The sequence below is a fragment of the Mya arenaria genome, chromosome 12, assembly GCF_026914265.1.
Source record: "Mya arenaria isolate MELC-2E11 chromosome 12, ASM2691426v1".
NCBI lineage: Eukaryota > Metazoa > Mollusca > Bivalvia > Myida > Myidae > Mya > Mya arenaria.
The window spans coordinates 44654619-44676938 of NC_069133.1; the positions used below are offsets into that span (position 1 = coordinate 44654619).

The 22320-nt window shown below is 36.2% G+C and overlaps 1 protein-coding gene across 7 annotated transcripts in view; it reads left to right on the top strand.

Annotated features, from left to right (window-relative positions):
- The first annotated feature begins 13387 nt into the window (after nucleotides 1-13387).
- The window catches only part of LOC128212035 (myoferlin-like), a 75445-nt gene continuing 66512 nt past the window's right edge, over nucleotides 13388-22320 (top strand). For all 7 annotated transcript variants that reach the window (XM_052917262.1, XM_052917267.1, XM_052917261.1 and 4 more), the window contains exons 1-3: nucleotides 13388-13568; nucleotides 14368-14423; nucleotides 19248-19339. In XM_052917262.1, coding sequence (XP_052773222.1) covers nucleotides 13475-13568; nucleotides 14368-14423; nucleotides 19248-19339 — 242 coding nt within the window. In that variant the 5' untranslated portion in view covers nucleotides 13388-13474. The remainder of the gene's footprint in view (nucleotides 13569-14367; nucleotides 14424-19247; nucleotides 19340-22320) is intronic.

The window sequence follows — 22320 nt, forward strand, 5'->3', positions numbered from 1 at the left end:
GAAAAAAAGTTCAAATGGTTGTTTGAATAACTTTGTACTTGTATGTTAAAGGGACTGTACACCAGATTGGCACCAAAAAAGGAGTTTTTTCTGTAATGAATCTTAGGACAATTCTTTAATAGAATGTGTTACGCTTTGATGTCATAATTGTAAAAAAAGTACCAAAATGTAAAAAAATCGTGTCTGAGACCGGGTTCGAACCCGTGTCGCCACAATTGCAGTCGAGCGCTGTATCCACTGAGCTACGAAGGATTACTCTATTATTTAAAGGGGCTGTCTCACGTATGATAAAATAGCGAGAAAAAAAACTTGGTAATATCACGTGATAACATCGACTAGCCAATCACGCATATGGAATGAATTCTACTAGGTAGACATACCCAGTAAACTTTTTTAATTAAAAAAATACGAAATAACTGCTAAACTTAAATAAATTGTAAACTATGTGGTACTTCAGTTAGTAAGTTTCAATGCATTGTACACATAAAAACCAAGTTTATGTCAGTTTTCGACAATTTTCTTTTTTTCTTGCAAATTGGTCATCTGGTGCACAGTTGCTTTAAATTATAACATTGGAGAAAAATGCATTTTGCACGCATTACTATATATAAGTATGCGTTATTCTTTATTATTTCTGTCTTTGAATTCAAAGATCGATGCATTTTTAAATAAATTAATCAGTGTTTTGGTATTATTTTGCACTCCGCAAAAGCAGCTATTGCTTTATAACTCAAACTATTTTACAAACCAAAAGCATACCACCAACAACAGAGATCTTTATCCGATAATGATACCTTCAATAGGCAATAAAAAGCGGCCTTGTCATAGTGAGATTAGTCATCTGATAACATCACGGTAGCACTTAATCCTGTATCGAATAGTGGTACCGGGTACCGGGCGATACCTGATACCGGGTTTTAGCACCACCCAATAAATCTTAACCAAATTGTTACCAAACTCCACGCAGCGGTTACTTCCCTTCGAATGATATATTGTAACGGGAATGCAGTTCTACTGCACAAGAAGCTCGTAATTATTCGTAAATTTTACATGTAAATATGTTCTCGATTAAAATAATACATAGGTTACGGATTTCGTGCAGTAAGAGGTCAACTTGTTTGTTCGTTTCATTTAGCGGTTAAACATGTCACATTGTGTTGGTTTTGTTGTCTGCTGGAAAGTTTTAGAATATTCGGCTCGGAAGTCACTAAGTTACAGTAAATAATAAACATAATGTTTTATTTTGTGAAACTGATTTCCACTCACGGTTGATTTGTATTGTTCATGTGTATATAGGAGTAACTAGAAATGTGTTCCTCTGGATGCTTATCACCCATGCAACTGATGTGTGTCCTCTACTGAACGGCTCACACGTCATCCATGCTTCCGATGTCTGCCTTATACTAAACGGCTCAAACGCCACCCATGCTTCAGTTGTCCGCCCTCTACTGAACGGCTCACACGCCACACATACCACTATTTCTGCCCTCAACTGAACGTCTCACACGACACCCATGCTTTTGATGTCTGCCCTCTACTGAACGGCTCACACGCCACCCATGCTTTTGTTGTCTGCCCTCTACTGAACGGCTCACACGCCACCCATGCTTTTGTTGTCTGCCCTCTACTGAACGGCTCACACGGCACCCATGCTTTTGATGTCTGCCTTATACTCACCGGCTCAAACTCCGCACATGCCTCTCTTTCTGCTCTCACCTGAGCGGCTCATGCGCCACCGTTCATGCTTCTGATGTTCGCCCTCTACTGAACGGCTCAGGCGCCACTGTTCATGCTTCTGATGTTCGCCCTCTACTGAACGGCTCACACGCCAACTTCCATGCTTCTGATGTCCGCCCTCTACTGAACGGCTCACACGCCGCCGTTCATGCTTCTGATGTCCGCTCTATCGTGAACGGCTCACACGCCACCGTTCACGCCGCACTTGCAACTGGTGTCGTCCCTCTTTTGAACGGCTCGCACGCCACCCATGCTACTTATGTCTGCCCTCTACGGCTCACATACCAACCATGGATCTAATGTCTGCCCTCTACTGAATGGCTCTCACGCAACCCATGCTTCTGATGTCTTCCCTCTACTGAACGGCTCACACACCAGCCATGTAACTGATGACTGCCCTCTACTAAACGGCTCTCACGCCACCCATGCTTCTGATGTCTTCCCTCTACTGAACGGCTATCATACCAACCATGCTTCTCATGTCTGCCCTCTACTGAACGGCTCTCACGCCACCCATGCTTCTGATGTCTTCCCTCTACTGAACGGCTATTATACCAACCATGCATCTCATGTTTGCCCTCTACTGAACTGCTCACACGTCACCCTTGCTTCTGATGTTTTCCCCCTACTTACCGCGTCACACACCGTGTGACATGTGACTGATGTCTGCCCTGAACTGAACGGCTCACACGCCGTGTGACATGCTGCTAATATCTGCCCTCTACTGAACGGCTTACACACCACGTATTTTACTGATGTCTGCCCTCTACCGAACGGCTTACACACCACCCATTTTACTGATGTCTGCCTTCTACTGAACGGCTTACACACCACGCATGTAACTGATGTCTGCTCTCTTTACTTAATAGTTCACACGCCACCCAATGCAACTGATAACTACTCTCTACTGAACGACTCATGTCTACCCCCTACTTAGTCCATATAAACAGCCACTTCATGGTCTTGACGATTTTTGTTTTGGCAATGATTTCGGATATACGGTGTTCGGAATAGCGATGTTTAAATGTATGTGAATAACTCGAGATCATTGGTGTGACCATGCATTCTAGTTACACGATGTCTGTAGAGCTTGGTAATGTGGTTAGCTCTTTGAATGTAGTATTCACGGACTGGTCATCGTTTCAAGATGTGTTCTCAGTGAAGCACTCTTAATTCCTCGAACAAACGTGGGTGTATTCGTTTACAACGGTTGTGATGTTTCCCAAGTTAAAACCCATTCAGTTATACAGATCCAAGAATATCAGTGTCATTAAAAATATGCGGTCAATTATATATCCTATAGACCCAAAGAAGGCAATTTTAATATGGAATAGTCCGAAACAAATAAAACAGTGTCATACTTCGGAGAATTTTTAACCTGTATTTGTTTTGCTGGTCTGGCAATGACATTTAAGGTCATTATGCACAATTGCATATTCTGCGGCAATGATCTGGGATATTTTTCAGGGTCTCAGCTACAACGTCAAGTCGTGTGGGAGGAATGCTTATGTTCTCCAGGTACCCAATTTTATATACTAGTATTGATAATGTGTCATTCGTGATTCCAGGATTCCATCAGAATTCCCTCAGAATTCCATCCTATCCACAATTGAGTTGAAGCTGATAAATGGCATGATATTGTCCATGATTGATCTCTCCTTTTCATATTAAGAAGGCTAACAGGTGCTGCCCTTTCCATTTCATTACTGTATGATTCAAGGTTGTTACTTGCATGTTTGTCAAATGTTCGTTTTCTAATGTGTTTGCCTTTTGATTAAATACATCCTCTCTCATGACTTTCCTCCTGCTCAATTTCATTTACATTCTGGTAACAGATCCCATCAGTTTCGTGTAATGTTCATTTTCCTGACAGTTTCAGTGTTGCGATCGTAATTGACTCGAGCAATTCCTGTGGCGTAACCGGGCTAACACGATAAATCAGAAAGTACATGTGATTGCCTGCAAAAGGACGACATTGCTAACTCGGTTTCAATTGCTTCAATTACATGTAGTATCATAGCTAAAACAATAGACAAAGCGATTGAGATTTTCAATTACTTTCCTACTTCTTGTCAAGTTTTTAAATCAAGACGTAAACAAACATGTTTTGATGGCTTTATTACACCATTTGTGCATTTTAACAAACAATTTTCTGCAATTGAAGCCCTATTGCAAATTTTGGAATGTTAACAATGCTCTCTGCGGAAAGTGGGTTGGGAAACTCTTCACATTCATCTTTCAATTTCAAAAAAAGTGAAGGCAACGTAAGGCTTCATCCCTTGTTTTGGACTCAACAGAACAAGCTTTTTCTATCGCAGTATGGATGTCCATTCCAACTGGATACATTTCCCTACTAATTGCTCATTTTCCCCGTTTCAATGGTGCCTTGAAGACTTTTAATCAACTTCTGACCCAAATGATGGAAATTTTCATGAACATCTAAGCAATTATTATCATTCGGTGGTCCTCTGTTACGATCATATAATGCAATTAGCAGCTCAGCATTCTTCTATTTGAAAATATATTTCATAACATACTCTTTCAGATGACAGAAATAATATTAAGATGATGTTCCTGTTACATTTTTACCTCCACAGAAAATTTATTGTTTCCTATTTGTATTTGAGTTTCTGATTTGTGTAGATATTTCTCTTGCAACTTCGGTGGTATTTTATCATATGTGCAACTAAATCAACATTGCTTACTTTTGCTAATAACACTGTCATTTAATAGCAGAATTGCTTCTTTGATTTTGGTCTTCTTGATTCTTTGTTGTCATATACCCTTGTTAATTATCTAGCTTGTCCAGAACGACGTGAACTACAGCTGCAAAATAAATACAAATCAGACATATAAATTATGTAACATAAACATCAAATTCGATTTTTAGAAATTAACATCAGAATTTGATCTAAGAATAAGCTGGGGTTTTTTTTATTATTTCTGGGTTTCCTGATTTCCCATCTTGTGAAATAAAAGTTATGTTTTTGTAGCACTGTGTATCCCACCCATGATTGTCGAGGTATTCATCAGGCAAGTTCAGACGCACTCATGAGCTCTAGATTTTCTCTACTTGTTTGCGGCTTGAACCTTTTCCCCGAACTTCTGTTTCAAACGGTCCCGAATGTAGAACGCATATCCTCATCTTTGCAGGCATCATTAAAGCCTTACAATCTAAGAAAGAGCTTCATTTAACTTTGGCACACTCTGTCTGGTACTTTAAATTGGAACTAATTTACACGACTTCAATAATACCATTTATGGCATCAGGTATTGAAATAATTTAAACTCTACATCGTCAACTTGGTGCATGAAGTCAGAATGTACTGCACTTATTAACTTCTTGCATGAACGTGACGACATATATAATACTTTGCTGTTCTTAATTCAATTTTCAAAATACATCTAAATAACCTGCAATTTGCTAAAAACTAAAGAAGAACAAAGCCAATCATTATTCACCTCTATCCATGGTTATTAATAGTCAGCTGTAAACATCGCAGTTTGTACAGACGCGCCGTGTTATGGTTGACATCACTGCCATATGGTAAGTACTTCAATACAATGATTGTGGTATTTAATTGTGTTTCAAATTGTCTGGATTATACTTGAAAATCAATTATTTTTTATAAAAAAATATTCTTCTTAATGTGTTACCTTCTCTTGGAATGAATATTGTTCCAGGTGTTGAAGTCAGATGATTCTTTCTGACAGTCCATACCAGGGGTGTGTGAAATTAGCAATACTAAATATATTATAGTTAATGTTGTTAATAACACACGAAATATATTTTGATTATTTTCTGTAGTACATTTTTAAAACATTTCTAAGCTTACCAACCCCCCAAAAAAATTGCACAGCATAGTTTAATATTGTTTATTTCAATGATTGTCCCAACGGATCATGCACGTGGTTGTGGCTGTATATCGATTAATGGCATTGTTGTCGCCTATGATCTCGATGACTTGTCCACTTCAATCGTCGTTTTCGTCTCGATGCTTCCATTCTCCGTGTACTCCTCTTTACTTTCTGTACAAAAACGGAAAGTTGCAAATGAGTCTGTTTTTTTTCTTATTATTATTATCATTGTTTATTATTTTTTCTTGTGGATTTTAATTACGGCCTGTTCGTATCGCACAGGAGGTCACAATGAAGTAACCATTTCCTGCTCAGCTCCAGCTGAAAGGTCATGTGCTCTCTCTACCAGTACTCCTATTGTGATGACTGAGCATAAAACATCGTGGCGAAGGAGTATTTTGTCCGTGCGCTGTTGTAGTCATTTTTTGCGTCTGAGTACTTCGGGTAATGGGACATATAATGTTCTGATTTTTCTTGGACATTACATGTGTCACAGTACTTGTCTGTATTTTCATGAGTGGTTTTGGCCCAATGATCTTTGAGGCGCGTATGTCCGCTCCGTAGATGATTAATCATTCTACATAATTTCCTGTTGTTTTCGCCGACACTTTAATCTTATTCAAGGTTCAATTGACACGTCATGTATGGAGACAGATTTTTATTTGTGGTAGTATTGCTGTGGCCATTTTTCTTCCCTAACTTTGCGTTTCATCACTGGTCTCACTGTTCTTCTTAGATTTTTTTTTATCAAATTCTTGGTCAAGGTTTGCAACACCCTTTGCCCCTAGTTTTGCTTCCTAGTCTGCAAGTTCACAATCTGCAGATGTTCTTGTGTCCCGGTAACAAATGCACTTGCAAAATGTTCTCGTTTTCATCTATATTTGACAGATGTGGTTTAATGATAAGTAAAGTTTCAATGTGTATTGTAGATACCTTGGTAGTAATGAAAGTTGTGTAAATAGCGCTCTGGCGCTCTGTAAATATTTGCATTAACCTTTTCGTTAGCCTGAGTGAGACTTAGAATTGCAGCGCTATTTCTATGCCGACAAGTTCGCCTGTGTAGTTGTTACTGTGACTTGAGACACTCTTGTTCAGAAGTATTGAGTAACTATTTTAACCCTCGGGGTATATATTAGCCTCTGCTCTTGTAGGCTCTGGATTACCTTGAGTCATCCGCGAAACCAAAAATAGCTGTCTCATTACAATTTGCTAAAATTGCTTCAATGCTTATCACTTGGTAAGCTTTGCCCCTCCGGAAATGTTTGTTATAACTTTTGCTTTAGTTTTTGTTAGACCTATGGACTTTTTGTTGTACTGCAACTCATTTTTTTAATGTTTTCAACTTAATGTTGTCTTTCGTTTCATTGTTCAGAGCGGCTCATCAATAAGGCAAAGATGGTTAACTTTCCTATTCTCTGGACCCTGTTTTATAAGCCAAATATTGAAGTCTTGCTTAAGTGGTACATGCTCCCCCTTTTCATCAATGCGCACTCCTTCTTCAGCTTGTCTGTTTGGGTTCCTCCAACAGCGAGCTCATAGTTAAGGATAGGCAAAACTAATACTTTATAAAAGAACGTGGGTTTCACTAATGTATTTGTCATAATCTTTCTATTTGTTAATGTCGAAAACATTCTAAATTCTATTTCAAAATAAAATAACATACATTAATACAATAATCTTAATTTTAACATCTGCTAAAGGAAAATGGAAAATTTACAAACAAGGGAGGTAACTGTTCAACGATTGCTGCTACAAATGCTTTATTGAATTGTCTCTCTTTGACCAATCTATTGTGTTAGGCTTTGGTAATTAACCACAAATATTCAACAAAGTCTATGTTAAACATCATACTCGAAAGTACCTGATTTCAATGAAAATCAGTCTGTGAAACATACCTGGTATAATGTGTGTTTTGCAAATTAAGTTCATGTAAGAGTATGTAATATTTTGCGTATATTCGCAGTAAAACACACGTATAAAACACGGATATGAAAGAGAGAACTCCTATAAACCGTAAAACTCCTTGCAGTTCTTGGTTTGACCTCATTGGAACAATATGGCTTAATTATTCTATAAATAAGATACTAAGGTGGAGGGGATTTAGAATTTTCTCCCTTATGTAAGCAATACTCTAGCAGTGAAATTACTTAAATATATATCCTTTATTATTGTCCATTAACATATACCTCAGATTTTGCAAACTTGTATTGGCGTTCATACTCCAGCTTCTTGGTAAGCTGGGTTATTTTCCTCTGTGTTGCTATGTATTTGTGCACCAGTTAAAAAATCAACCCCTGCGTATGCAAGTCATAAGCTTATGAACATTGTAATGATTCTTATTTCCATATAGCACTGTACTGATAATTGGTCACAGTATGTACATTTGTAAATAATTTGTTATTCTCTATTTGTTTCAGCAATGATCGGAATTGAAGGAGTATTTTGTACACTACAGTTGTGCCCACATTCTCTTAAAAGGCATAATAGAATAACACATAAGTATACAAGTTTAGTTGAATCTGAATACCACTTTTTGCTATGATGTACGTTTTCTTCTGCTGCGTATGGGATACACCGAAATAATATGGTTGGTGAGTTTGGTTATGAGTGGATTTCGAGTTGCGGATGAGTGAGTGAGTGGACGGGCTGGCGTGAGAGCAATTGAGCGAGTGCCATGCTATCATTCATATGATCTTTTTTTTAATATCACATAGAAGGAATCATCGCTCAAGCCATTCAGCACTATCAGTGCTTTGATTTATAAACTACTTAAAATTAATACAAAAGAAGTTTTGAAAAGACATAAGAATTAATACTTATAAAACACTAAAATTGTCCTAATGCATTGTAGCATGGAGTATGGGGAAAGGGGTATAATATAATATTATGTAATGGTAACTATCGTCACATATACTTTACAATTTACCATCAAATGGAATAGTATTAATCAAGGGCATGTTTTTATTCTTGTGATATCTTGTTTGAAATTGTTATACAAGTGATAAATGCTGATTGATAAAAATAAAAACGTATTATTAAAACTGCTGAAAAAAACTTAAAATTGCGTGTCATTGACACATGATATGTGAAAAAAGCGCGGGAGATTGATGCATTTTCACATTATGGTCCAGAAAAATATTACGACTAACAATGAAAAGGTAGTTTGTATCTGCAAACATGTTAATCATCTTCTTCTCGAGTGTAAAATGAATTACCTGAAACTTTTACAGTTACCGCTCTTGATATACAGAAGAGATCTTAGATCAAAACGGAAATTGGTATCTGGGATCATAGTTACAATTTCCTTCATGTTTGATACGGTAAAAACCAAAACCTTAAACAGTTAACTCTTGACTCATAGGAAGTGTGTTCAAAACGAACAGTTACCTCTTGGCTCAGAGGGGGTGTGTTCAAAACGAACAGTTACCTCTTGGCTCAGAGGAGGTGTGTTCAAAACGAATAGTTACCTCTTGACTCAGAGGAGGTGTGTTCAAAACGAACCGTTAACTCTTGACTCAGAGGAGGTGTGTTCAAAACGAACAGTTACCTCTTGACTCAGAGGAGGTGTGTTCAAAACGAATTATAGTTACCTCTTGGCTCAGAGGAGGTGTGTTCAAAACGAACAGTTACCTCTTGGCTCAGAGGAGGTGTGTTCAAAACGAACAGTTAACTCTTGACTCAGAGGAGGTGTGTTCAAAACGAACAGTTACCTCTTGGCTCAGATGAGGTGTGTTCAAAACGAACAGTTACCTCTTGACTCAGAGGAGGTGTGTTCAAAACGAATAGTTACCTCTTGGCTCAGAGGAGGTGTGTTCAAAACGAACAGTTACCTCTTGGCTCAGAGGAGGTGTGTTCAAATCGAACAGTTACCTCTTGGCTCAGATGAGGTGTGTTCAAAACGAACAGTTACCTCTTGACTCAGAGGAGGTGTGTTCAAAACGAATAGTTACCTCTTGGCTCAGAGGAGGTGTGTTCAAAACGAACAGTTACCTCTTGGCTCAGAGGAGGTGTGTTCAAATCGAATAGTTACCTCTTGGCTCAGAGGAGATGTGTTCAAAACGAACAGTTACCTCTTGGCTCAGAGGGGGTGTGTTCAAAACGAACAGTTACCTCTTGACTCAGATGAGGTGTGTTTAAAACGAACAGTTACCTCTTGGCTCAGAGGAGGTGTGTTTAAAACGAACAGTTACCTCTTGACTCAGATGAGGTGTGTTTAAAATGAACAGTTACCTCTTGGCTCAGAGGAGGTCTGCTCAAAACGAACCGTTACCTCTTGACTCAGATGAGGTGTGTTTAAAACGAACAGTTACCTCTTGGCTCAGAGGAGGTGTGTTCAAAACGAACAGTGAGCTCTTGACTCAGAGGAGGTGTGTTCAAAACGAACAGTTACCTCTTGGCTCAGATGAGGTGTGTTTAAAACGAACAGTGAGCTCTTGACTCAGAGGAGGTGTGTTCAAAACGAACAGTGAGCTCTTGACTCAGAGGAGGTGTGTTCAAAATGAACAGTTACCTCTTGGCTCAGATGAGGTGTGTTTAAAACGAACAGTGAGCTCTTGACTCAGATGAGGTGTGTTTAAAACGAACAGTTACCTCTTGGCTCAGAGGAGGTGTGTTTAAAACGAACAGTGAGCTCTTGGCTCAGAGGAGGTGTGTTCAAAACGAACAGTGAGCTCTTGGCTCAGAGGGGGTGTGTTCAAAACAAACAGTGAGCTCTTGACTCAGAGGAGGTGTGTTCAAAACGAACAGTTACCTCTTGGCTCAGAGGAGGTGTGTTTAAAACGAACAGTGAGCTCTTGGCTCAGAGGAGGTGTGTTTAAAACGAACAGTGAGCTCTTGACTCAGAGGAGGTGTGTTCAAAACGAACAGTGAGCTCTTGGCTCAGAGGAGGTGTGTTCAAAACGAACAGTTAACTCTTGACTCAGAGGAGGCGTGTTCAAAACGAACAGTTACCTCTTGACTCAGAGGAGGTGTGTTCAAAACGAACAGTGAGCTCTTGGCTCAGAGGGGGTGTGTTCAAAACGAACAGTTAACTCTTGACTCAGAGGAGGTGTGTTCAAAACGAACCGTTACCTCTTGACTCAGAGGAGGTGTGTTCAAAACGAACCGTTACCTCTTGACTCAGAGGAGGTGTGTTCAAAACGAACCGTTACCTCTTGACTCAGAGGAGGTGTGTTCAAAACGAACCGTTACCTCTTGGCTCAGAGGAGGTGTGTTCAAAACGAACAGTTACCTCTTGACTCAGAGGAGGTGTGTTCAAAACGAACCGTTACCTCTTGACTCAGAGGAGGTGTGTTCAAAACGAACCGTTAACTCTTGACTCAGATGAGGTGTGTTCAAAACGAACAGTTAACTCTTGACTCAGAGGAGGTGTGTTCAAAACGAACAGTTACCTCTTGACTCAGAGGGGGCGTGTTCAAAACGAACAGTTACCTCTTGACTCAGAGGAGGCGTGTTCAAAACGAACCGTTACCTCTTGACTCAGAGGAGGTGTGTTCAAAACGAACCGTTAACTCTTGACTCAGATGAGGTGTGTTCAAAACGAACAGTTAACTCTTGACTCAGAGGAGGTGTGTTCAAAACGAACAGTTACCTCTTGACTCAGAGGGGGCGTGTTCAAAACGAACAGTTACCTCTTGACTCAGAGGAGGCGTGTTCAAAACGAACAGTTACCTCTTGACTCAGAGGGGGTGTGTTCAAAACGAACAGTTACCTCTTGGCTCAGAGGGTGTGTGTTCAAAACGAACCGTTAACTCTTGACTCAGATGAGGTGTGTTTAAAACGAACAGTTACCTCTTGACACAAGTATTTGTATTTTCAATAGCGGTGCATCTTACACAGCTCATATGTAATGTTGGCAATTGAACTCAATATAAAGAAGATTTTCGAGTTGAGGTGTAATCATTAAAAACAATTTTTAAAGCTCTGTATTGTATCTTTTCTATTTTTTTCTGTGTTGGTCTTGCTACAAAAATGCCAAACAACTGGACAGTAGTTGAAATTGGATCAGTTAAAAGATCAAAAGGTAGTACTAGAAATCTAGGCATCAAAATCTACAAGTTTATCTTGCTCTTCGCAAAGAATAGTGTAAGTAAGTATATTAAATTGTTTTATTTCTCTAACAGACTTTGAGCCAACTGAAAGTTCTTGAAATTTGTCTGGGTTAGCCTTCATTTGTTTGGAAGTAAACCAGTTTATCAAAATATTACTTTCTTCTTGAAGAGTGGTCTTAACAACATCCAGATTTTTATCACACACAGAAGGAGTATTAATTGTCATCTGTATAATTTATACAAGACTGCTTTATTGATGACATGGAAGAGTTCATTGAGAAAGATGTTGAAGACTGGAGGCCCTAATATTGATCCTTGTGGCACGCCTTTTAGGATGAATACATACTCACTGGTAATTTGACCAATTTTGACCGTTGTTTTCAGTTTATAAGATAACTTGTCTTAGATGAGATCATGGGGCAGGGGGTCGAATGCTTTTGAGAGGTCCATTAGAACTAGAAGGGATTTTATCGAGTCCACCACCAGCCTTAACAGGGTTGTTTTACATCAATATGTTGTTCTAAAAGCTGCCAGGAAAGGATGAAAAATGTTATCAAAATTACTTATTAGTTATCCACGTATGACCCGTTCATATACTTTGGACATTGATGGTAAAATACTGACTGGTTTATAGTTATTTTCTATCATGAAAGGGGTCATCTTTCGCATTGGGCAAGGATCCATGCATATTGTAAAACTATTTGAAACAAGAAAACATATGAATATGCACCTACGGCACGAGCAATAGTCCATGCCTTTAAACTAGGCATGGGTCCTTATGAGCCTTCAAACTAGGCAAGGATACATACGTATGTGACTGCAAACTGGCATGAGTCTATTTGTGTTTACAACTTAGGCAAATATCATTCTGTGCGTACACATTTGGTAAAAGTCTATACATGCCTACAAACTAGGCAAAGGTCTTTGCATAAGAACTTACAAAATAAGCAAAAGTCCATATGTGCCTATACAAACTAGGCACGGGTCCAGCCACATGTGCCTTTAAATTAGACAAGGGTCAGAATTTGACTACACATATAGGCAAGGGTCCAGGCATATGCGCCTGTGCTTTAAACTAGGCAAGGGTTCATATGTGCTTTCAAACTAGGCAAGGGTCCATTAGTCAACAAACTTACAAATTGACCAGAGGAAATTTGTGGTCACGTCCATATGTGCCCACATACTTGGCAAGGGCCCGATATTGTCAACCGTGAACTAGGCAAGTTTCCATTTGATGTACACAATGTACATGAAAACTTGACAATGGTTCGTGCACCTTTGCCTAGACACTGGGATATCTATGTAGGGGACTTCAAACAAGGGGTTATAATCCCCCGTTATTGCCGACAGCGCCCAGTGAACCGTCACTCGGGAACTTTCCAGGTTTTATTTCAGACGAATTTTAATGCCTGGACTACCTCCGTCTAATACCATGACGTTCACTTCATTTCATAAAGCACAAAGCGTAACGTTGTGGGTCTGATTGTAATGAGGTAGACCTCTGTCCACAGGGACTTTTACAAATGTCCTGGGATTTGAACAAAAACATTTTGTTTCATCCCACGATGGCTTTAAATACTGAATCGTCGATTATCCTAGGCTCCATCGATTTCACATATGTCCAAAGAAAGGCAACTGCAGACAGCTTTGTAATCCTATTGTTTTTACAGTTTTCTCCCTTGCCACATTTGTCGACTGCATCTCCCATGATGCACCTGCCCCACCTCCACGAATCACTCGGGTGTGTCGAGTTGTTGATGGACCGGCGAAAGTTAGGAAAATTGTTTGACATGTAAAATGCACTAGAAAAACGGATTTATTCGAGGAAAATGTCGTTGAAAGTCGAAGTAATAAGTGCATCCAATGTGCCAAACTTGGAAACGTTTGGCGAATCGGATCCTTACACGACAATTACTTATAAAGGTAAGTAAATTAAATTGTTGCTATAAATAGCACAGTTAACGTACATAGTGTATCGAAAGAATGGTATGCATATTGTAACAGGGTGTGACTATTAAGCATATGAGTATTATGAAACAGATGCATTTTTGCTTACAAACAGTTTTTAAATGGAACACAGAATTAATATAACATATAAATATAAAAAGTAACATGTAAAATTAATTACACTATATAAATTAATTACACTATATTACACACACAATGTATATTTGTAAAATTGATTGAAATTTAATTGAAAAACAAAATTTAATTGGGGAGAGAAAATGATGAAAATCAATACCAAAAAATATTTTTTGAATGTTTAATTCCTAATTTCTTTAGTAAAACAACAGTTTAAAAATCATATATTCTGCTATCAAATAGTCCAGGGGAAGCACTAGCATCCAAGTTTAATTTTTATTACAATGGGGAAGTACCCCTCAGCCCTGACCTACCACAACTATTAAACCAAATAAATTTTGATTCTGAGGGAGGGGTGCAAGTCTAAAGGTAACGCCCCCAAGTTACCCCCCTCTAACATCAAATCCTGCATCCACCTTTATGAGGGAAGAGGGCGCATACTTATTTGGGCGTTGCTTAAAACCTTCCCTCTACGTATTTGAGCTTTTTTTATTTAAAAATGGTTCAGTCTGGTTTATTATATTCATATTTTTTCTCTTGATGATTAACATACTTAAGTTCATTATTTTGGACAAATTCCCCTTGAAGTCTGCTATTGACACCAATGCATTGTTTGTACAATAATTATTTTTGTTTTCAGGAATCTCAAAGAAAACACAAGTTAAAAAATCACAGCTTAACCCAAAATGGAATGAGGCAAGTATTAATTATCAAAAATGAGTCTACTTGATCGGACAATAATTAACTTAATTTGTGATCAGTAAATGACATCTACCATCATTCATAAAATATGGCTTCATGTATGATTGTCAGCCATTACATATTATGATTTTATTAAACATCTTTCAACCTCTTCAAATGCTTGTCATCCATGTAGGTGACAAACAATTTATCTTAAAGGTTCAAAATGTCAACATTGGATGATCAGAAATGTGTTATGATCAGCATCTGTCATACTTATAATATTGATGGTGTTTATTTACTGAAAGTTATAGCATGTACTGTATTAATGAATGAATGTAGAATCGACCGAATCAAAAGTTCACATGTATTTCAGAGCATGCATATTTATGTATACTGGCATGTATCATTCAAATGTTTGCACTTTAAATCCAATACTGCTAATGATCAACTTGACATACAGTATTTCATTTACCTTTTATTTTGTTACATTAAAACCAGTCAGCCAAAATATTTATCAAGGTCACTGGTCATTAAAGCTTAGTTGGTAACATTGCAAGCTATGATAAAGTTTAAAGGTTACTCATTCAGGTAACATTTATGAAATAACTTGCATTCCTTTGCACAAATCTTAAGATAACTCGCATACACTGATAGATTGACACTTCAAATAATTATGTCATAGTTGTATCAAGTTTCTACATCATTTTATTTGTACGTTTCAGTTTTATAATTTTCTTACAAATCAACCTTCTATGCTATAGATGATCCTTTAATAAATGTAATAATATGTTTGCTTAAAAACAACATCAACATAATTGTTAAGCTGAGTTGTGATAGTACTGATTTCTGCAAAACATCCTTCCCAAGTATTTTTCATGGTATAAATTACATTTATACATCAATTTTAGCTGTTTTGTAACCTTACACCTGGTGCTGAGAGTAACAAATGTTTCTGTCAGATAACGGACATGAATATATGACTGTATTTTCAAAGTTAATATGTAAAGTATATATCTCAGTACATTTTTGTTTACATGTATTTAATAAATCAGTTGGCTGGGTCCTGGAGCCATATTGAATAAGCATCTAAGGTTTTTGGATGGTATTCATAAAACTTAGTTTCCTAACTTAAGTCTGTTTCTTAAAATTTTCATAGTCAAATGAAAATAAATGTATAAGTGTTTTTAACATGAAAGTATGTTTTCTTTTCAATAAGGTGTATAGAAAAATGTAGTTTGGAAATTCTTTATTTTTTATTTCATATTACTAAAGAGATAATAAAATAAGGAAAGTGACTTAAGTTAGGAAATGATTTAGGAAGTTTTATGGATACAGCCCCTGACTTGTAAAATTAACGAGCATAATCTGAAGTTTTCCATTGATCAATTATCTAAATTCTTACAGCCCAATCAAAGGAGCTCGATTTTGATTATATCTTTTAGGTAAATCTAAGAAGTTTAATGAATATTATTTATTCCAAAGTATTGTATGGACTTAAAATTGCCCTATTATGATCCTAAATCTATAACTTTCGAAATTCATCATCAAACATGTTTAATTATTTTTTTTGTAGATTACTTGGAAAAAAAATCATACATTATTTTCCAATTACAATCGATGTTTTTTATCATTGACAACTGTTTTGTTTACATTAGATATCAAATGATATCTATGACAGTATATCATTTTGGTTCAAATATTTCAGTTGAATAATATTTGTGAGACAGATGGGCTGATGGGTGTATTAAATACACAGTTTCTTATCGTTGAGCAAACATGTTTGACAAAAATGCAAAAACTTACACTCCCACACAATATGAATTCATCATTCAACATTTAAGGCTAAAAGTGAGGGTTTGTTTTCTGTTGCCATATCATTTGACCTCATTTTCACTAACTTAAAACCTTGTTTGTGATTGAAATATTCTTTATATAATAGCTTCAAGTTTTTATTACTGGAGTAAATGTTATCATGTAATTAAAAACATTTTTTTCTTTCATAAACACTGTCATCTGAAATAGGAATTTAAAACTTTAAGCTGTTATATAAAGAATATATATATATATAGTAATGAGCACAAACTACATTTACAATGCACTATATATTTGGCCTTATACATTAAAAGCTTGTAAATTGAGCTACATGATATGGACGATTTGATTACTTTGTCAAATGTTACAAGCTTCAAGTATTCATTACAGACTACAATGAATCATGCACTATTTTACCTGATATACTCAACTGTCACATAGTTGTTCTTGATCAAAACAATGAATAATTATAAAACATTTGAATAGATATTAAAACACAGCCTTTTTAAGTGTGTAATACTTATTTTTGTATACATGCCCCATGACCAGAAGTGTATTAAGTATACATGTATTATAAAATAGTAAAAACAAAAAGTGCAGTAAGCATTTCTATTTGCATACGGAAGAGTACATGTATATCAATAAAATTTGAAAATATATGTTATACAAATAATATGCATTGTAGCATATGTAACAGGGACAGGGCCCTTGAAAAGAAAGGAAGTATAAAAAACCACAAAACATTCCCATGACAGGTAATAACTGGATTTTAATGAAAACAATACCGGTATTGGGTAAAAATTGCATCTGAATGATATATTTTGGCTATTGATTGTCAGATTTTGTTATTTTTTGTGTTCATAAATGCTGACAACCAAAAGGGGAATTTATTTAAACACAAAATGTAGGGAAAAATACTTTTGAAGGTGGGGAATTTCTTCCCCAAAAGCATCAGAGGCACAGCCCTGTGTTATGATATACTTTAAGGTGAAAAAGCATGTATTGACACGTAATCATATTCATGGATTTATAGATAGAGTTTCATACATTATATATTTTCTTACATCTAAAATGTAAGACATGAAATGATCACACCACCTTCGGCTGTTAAAATCAATGAAGCATTGGGTATCATAAAGATGTGGGAAGTGAAAATATTTAGATGTTTATATTCCCTGTATTTTGCTGAGTATACAATAAAGTAATAAATATTGGTGATAAAAATACTATACTTCCATGTTTCTTTACCTGGCCAGCAATTTGGCTAAAAGCAGTCATGTCTTAAAATATTTATTTATTTATATTGACTGCATAATTGGGGAGGGGGTCATGTTTCGCTATTTTCAGGATTCAAAATAAAAAAATAAAAAAAACATTGCGAACGATTCAGTTATACAAGAATCAAGGCCATGAAAATAATTCTTTAAATTATAAAAGAAAAATTCTACACATGGAAATTATGGGATATACATTGTATAAAAAAAAGTAAGGGCATCAACAATAAGTAATGGCGTTCATGTAAATTAAGGGCTTAAAATGAAGCATATGAAACATTTTAGTCTCATATGAACCATTTAAGTCGCATATTAAACATTTTAGTCACATAAGAAACATTTAAGTCACATATGAAACATTAAAAGAGAACATGCATGAAAAATAAGGGTGTACAATACAAGGAAATTAAGGGCATACATGTAAATGAAGGGCATACATGAACACTCGGTATAATTTTTTTAATAATATCAGTATCTATAAGCTCAGAGTTAAAGCATTTCGATTTCAATATTCCTATCTTGAAATGTCCAATCTTAGGACTTTAAAATGGCACGCTGGGCCGTCCTAGCATTTATAAGCTACTTGACATTTTCTACCTACTCTATATCTATTTCTTTTTTGCCGTAATCTGGCAAAGTAATTGGCGAAGTAATTGTTATGTCTGCATCAGCATTTTATATATGCATATATTTCTTGATGCTGTATTTGTTTATATGCCATTATATTTTAACGATGTTTGTATATATTGTGTTTATGTATAGTATATACATAATTTTTTTCATTTATTGCGGAATAGAATATATGTATTTGTTGAAAACACACTGTAGGATGATTATTGAAATCAATTTGACAATCTTGCACGGAAAAAGTTGTGTTTGTTATATACTACTTCTCAAATCAAATTAACATCTTTATCACGAAACAAACCATCATTATACCGTGCAAGATAAATTTATCTTGGGGCGAGCTCCAAAGGCTGTGATTGCATCTACACACATGAAACTTGATAGGAATGTTGTCAATTTCAACAAGGCACATGTTCACATTGTTTATTTCAAACAATATAACCATATTTATCATGTCTATTCTGCATCTGGGGGTATTCATCACTCCTGTGATAGCTCTAATTGTCGGAAAATGCCTGGGTTTGTACATATCTGCAGGTTCGTTATACACACATTTTATGTGGGTGAATAATGACGAGAAAATATAAACAGAACCCTAGATCTTGGAAATACTTGTTTTTGTTTGTTTAAAACTCTCTAATTTTCCTTGCCTTTTCATACCCAAAAAGCCAGATCCTACTAAATGCTCAATAATAGATAAAATATCTGAAAGTTGAGCTTTCTTCTAACAAAAAATGTACCTGATTTTCTATCAGAAAAAGACTGGGAAGTGAAAAGCTGGTGGAAGCTGATTGTATTGTTTTCTTGCAGGAGGTTTTATCAGGACATGAAGTGGCATTAATGAATGTCTTTTTCTATATACTTGACCTTATCCTTCAGAGAAAGTAATTTGCCAGGGGCCAAAATATAAGTTCCAGAAATAGAAAAAAAGCTGACTGGTATAGGCAAATTTTTGCTATCATCATGTGTTCAAATCTGCATATTGACATTATTTTGTACTTTCCTGCACCTGGATCAGGTATGTTTGCAGGAGGGGGGAATGATCAAGTGTTCAAGGCATCATAGGTCTTTCATAGTTATATGATCCTTACTAATTCAATTCAACTATTGTTTGTTTTTCCAGGAATTGGACTTTGACCTGACAGGAGTGAATATCGGGAGCAATGACAACCTGGAAGTTACTGTCAAGGATTGGGAGAGAGTCGGGCGAAACAGGTAGGTGGTGCTGATATTGTTGATATTGTTGCGGCTGTAGTGGTTGTAAGCATGGAGAACCTGGATTTTACTGTCAAGGATTTAGTCTTACAAGTAAGTGGTACTGCTGCTGCTGCTGCAAATGATGTTGGTAGTGCTGCTGAGGTTTCTGGTAATGTATGATGTTGATGATGATGATGATGATGATGATTTTGCTGCTGCTGCTGCTGCTGCTGATGATGATTATTGACCATGATATTATTTATGGTAGTGAAATATGCAAGCTGTGTTATTACAAAGTCATCCATTAATACATATAACATGGTTTCACTACATCACCAGGTTTCTGAAATCATGTGAATGTTTTTAGATAAGTGTTTTGGAGACCAGGCAGCATGTGCACCCTCAATTCGCTTTCATAGAATTAAATGATCAAGAAAGTCAAAATATTTTTTTGGTTTTGATTATAACTTATTATATGATTATATAAACATACTAACTTGACACCCATTTAATTGGGAGTTGAAACCTAGTATTCACTTCAAATAAACACAAATCCTACCATTTTTGATAACTTGAGAAATTAATGTTTAAGTTCTTTACAGCCCAATACAATGTGCCCTTTCCTCACTTAAACCTTGTCCCTCTTCGACAGCTCTTTGTCCTTTTTAAAAAATCAGGCTAAAACCCAAAATCATGTCAATGCTTTCCATTTATAAATGTGACATGCAACTAATGAAGGAATTTTTGTCAGGAGTAGAATCTACTGTATGTTATGGATTAATGATTTTAAATAAGTCGTTTATAGCCTTAGATATTCATGAAACATGATTCACTATAAAGTCTGTATGTATACCCTGCATTTAGATGCTTATATATATAGAGAGGAGCTCATTGACAGTGGTATTCGATGAATTCCAATCAGGAAATTGATAATTGCCTGTCCTTTCAAAGTATTTAAGCTGAAGTCTTTTCACTTCCTACTAAGAAATGATATTATGTATAATACTATATTGAGGAATAAAATTGAACTTTCATTAAGTGACACCTTTTTCTGTCGCCATAAAATGAGCAAGGAAAACTAAATGATTTAAATTTCAAAATGTATTTAGTTTTAAGCGCATCAGAATCATTCATGTAACATTAAAATGACCCCTAACAGGGAACACTGAACTGAATGAAATCATTTACGATTTATGATGTATGACAATAATGTATACCAGTAGTAAGGCTGTTATTCTTAATAAATGGTTAATGTCTTGTGCATTTTTTTTTACTTTTTATATAGTTTGAGGTAACAGTTGGCTGATTCAGACCACGTCCTGCCTGTTTTTCCACTGTATTTTTGAAAATAGTAATAATATTAATGTCTTTTATAACAGAGATAGTTGATAATGTTAACAAATTTACTAAAAAATGATTGCATAATAATTTAAACACAAAAATCATGCATACAAAAGCAGTAACTGTTGCCAATGAATGCATAAATCAAAACATCTAACCCTATATCTGGAGTTCTACCAATTTTTTGGGCATAAAAACAAAATCTTCTGGTTCGGGTGACCCAACCCTACCTACGAAATTGGCCTACTGTTTTTATAGTTAGTTGATTTTTTTTTTTTTTATGTTTTAATTTTGTGTGTGTATGTTTTAATATGTACTTTAGAAAGCTTTATTCTGAAGATTTTTACGCCATTCCCCAATGATGACAATAAAATTCTAACATAAAGCTTAATAAAAAAAATACTGCACAAGATGTTACCCTTACCAAACAATTTTGTTTTATGGCCTTGGTAAAATTAATGGTATGAAAATAATTCTCATATATCGCTGTAAAATTTAGTCTGTGTACAATATTGCACAGAAAATGTTTATAGTAAAATTTCATTCATCATGGAAATCATTACATACATTGATACAATATAGCCTAATATTTTTATTGGCAAGATTTTATTACATGGAGATTTTAAAGCCTGTATGTATGGTTGAATAGTCATTTACAATATTGTGACATGGTCATAGTGCTTAGCCTCAGGGGAAATGGTCTAAGCTTTAAAGAGTTGTTGCCCTTTGATTGATGACCGTATACATGTCAAGGTTATTAGTAGTAGATGATGATTCATGTTGAACATTAGTTATTAGTCTGTATTAATGAATAATGATCAATCTGTTTACACTTAAGCTAGAAACAATTAATGAAGTGTGAGTTATAGCTGTATGGCTGAATGAATTCAAAAACAATGTAAAGAAAACCGTGTGTTACATCCAATATGGTATCTAGCTATATGCCTACTGAATTTGCCTGAGTTATCTTCAATAGTGCAAGTTCAGGCGCATAGCAAGGGCCAATTTAAGATTACACAGATCAATGCCTAACCCCTTCTGTTTTTATTTCCAATTCGGGGGTTTCGGTATGATGAAAACTTCAACCAGTCAAAATTTCTTTACCCAACTTCTTATTCGTACATTTAGCTACGTGCCTAAAGTTTGGCATAATCTATTCTGTTCAACATAAACAAAAAATATTGGTTCATATTTCTTTTCTTTTTTTAATTATGTCTCCCCCTCTCTGGGGGAGACATATTGTTTTTGCCCTGTCCGTCAGTCCGGTAGTCCGGTAGTCCGTCAGTCCGTCCGTACGTCACACTTCGTTTCCGATCGATAACTGGAAAACCGCATGACCTAGGATCACCAAACTTGGTAGGGAGGTTGGTCGTGAGGTGTAGAGGATCCCTATTGTTTTTGGGGTCACTAGGTCAAAGGTCAAGGTCGCGGCGACCCCCAATATAAAAAACATTTCTGCTCAAAATCTTGAGAACGGTTTGACCTAGGTTCACCAAACTTGGTAGGGAGGTTGGTCATGAGGTGTAGAAGATCCCTATTGTTTTTCGGGTCACTAGGTCAAAGGTCAAGGTCGCGGCGACCCCCAATGTAAAAAAACATTTCCGCTCAATATCTTGAGAATGGTTTGACCTAGGTTCACCAAACTTGGTAGGGAGGTT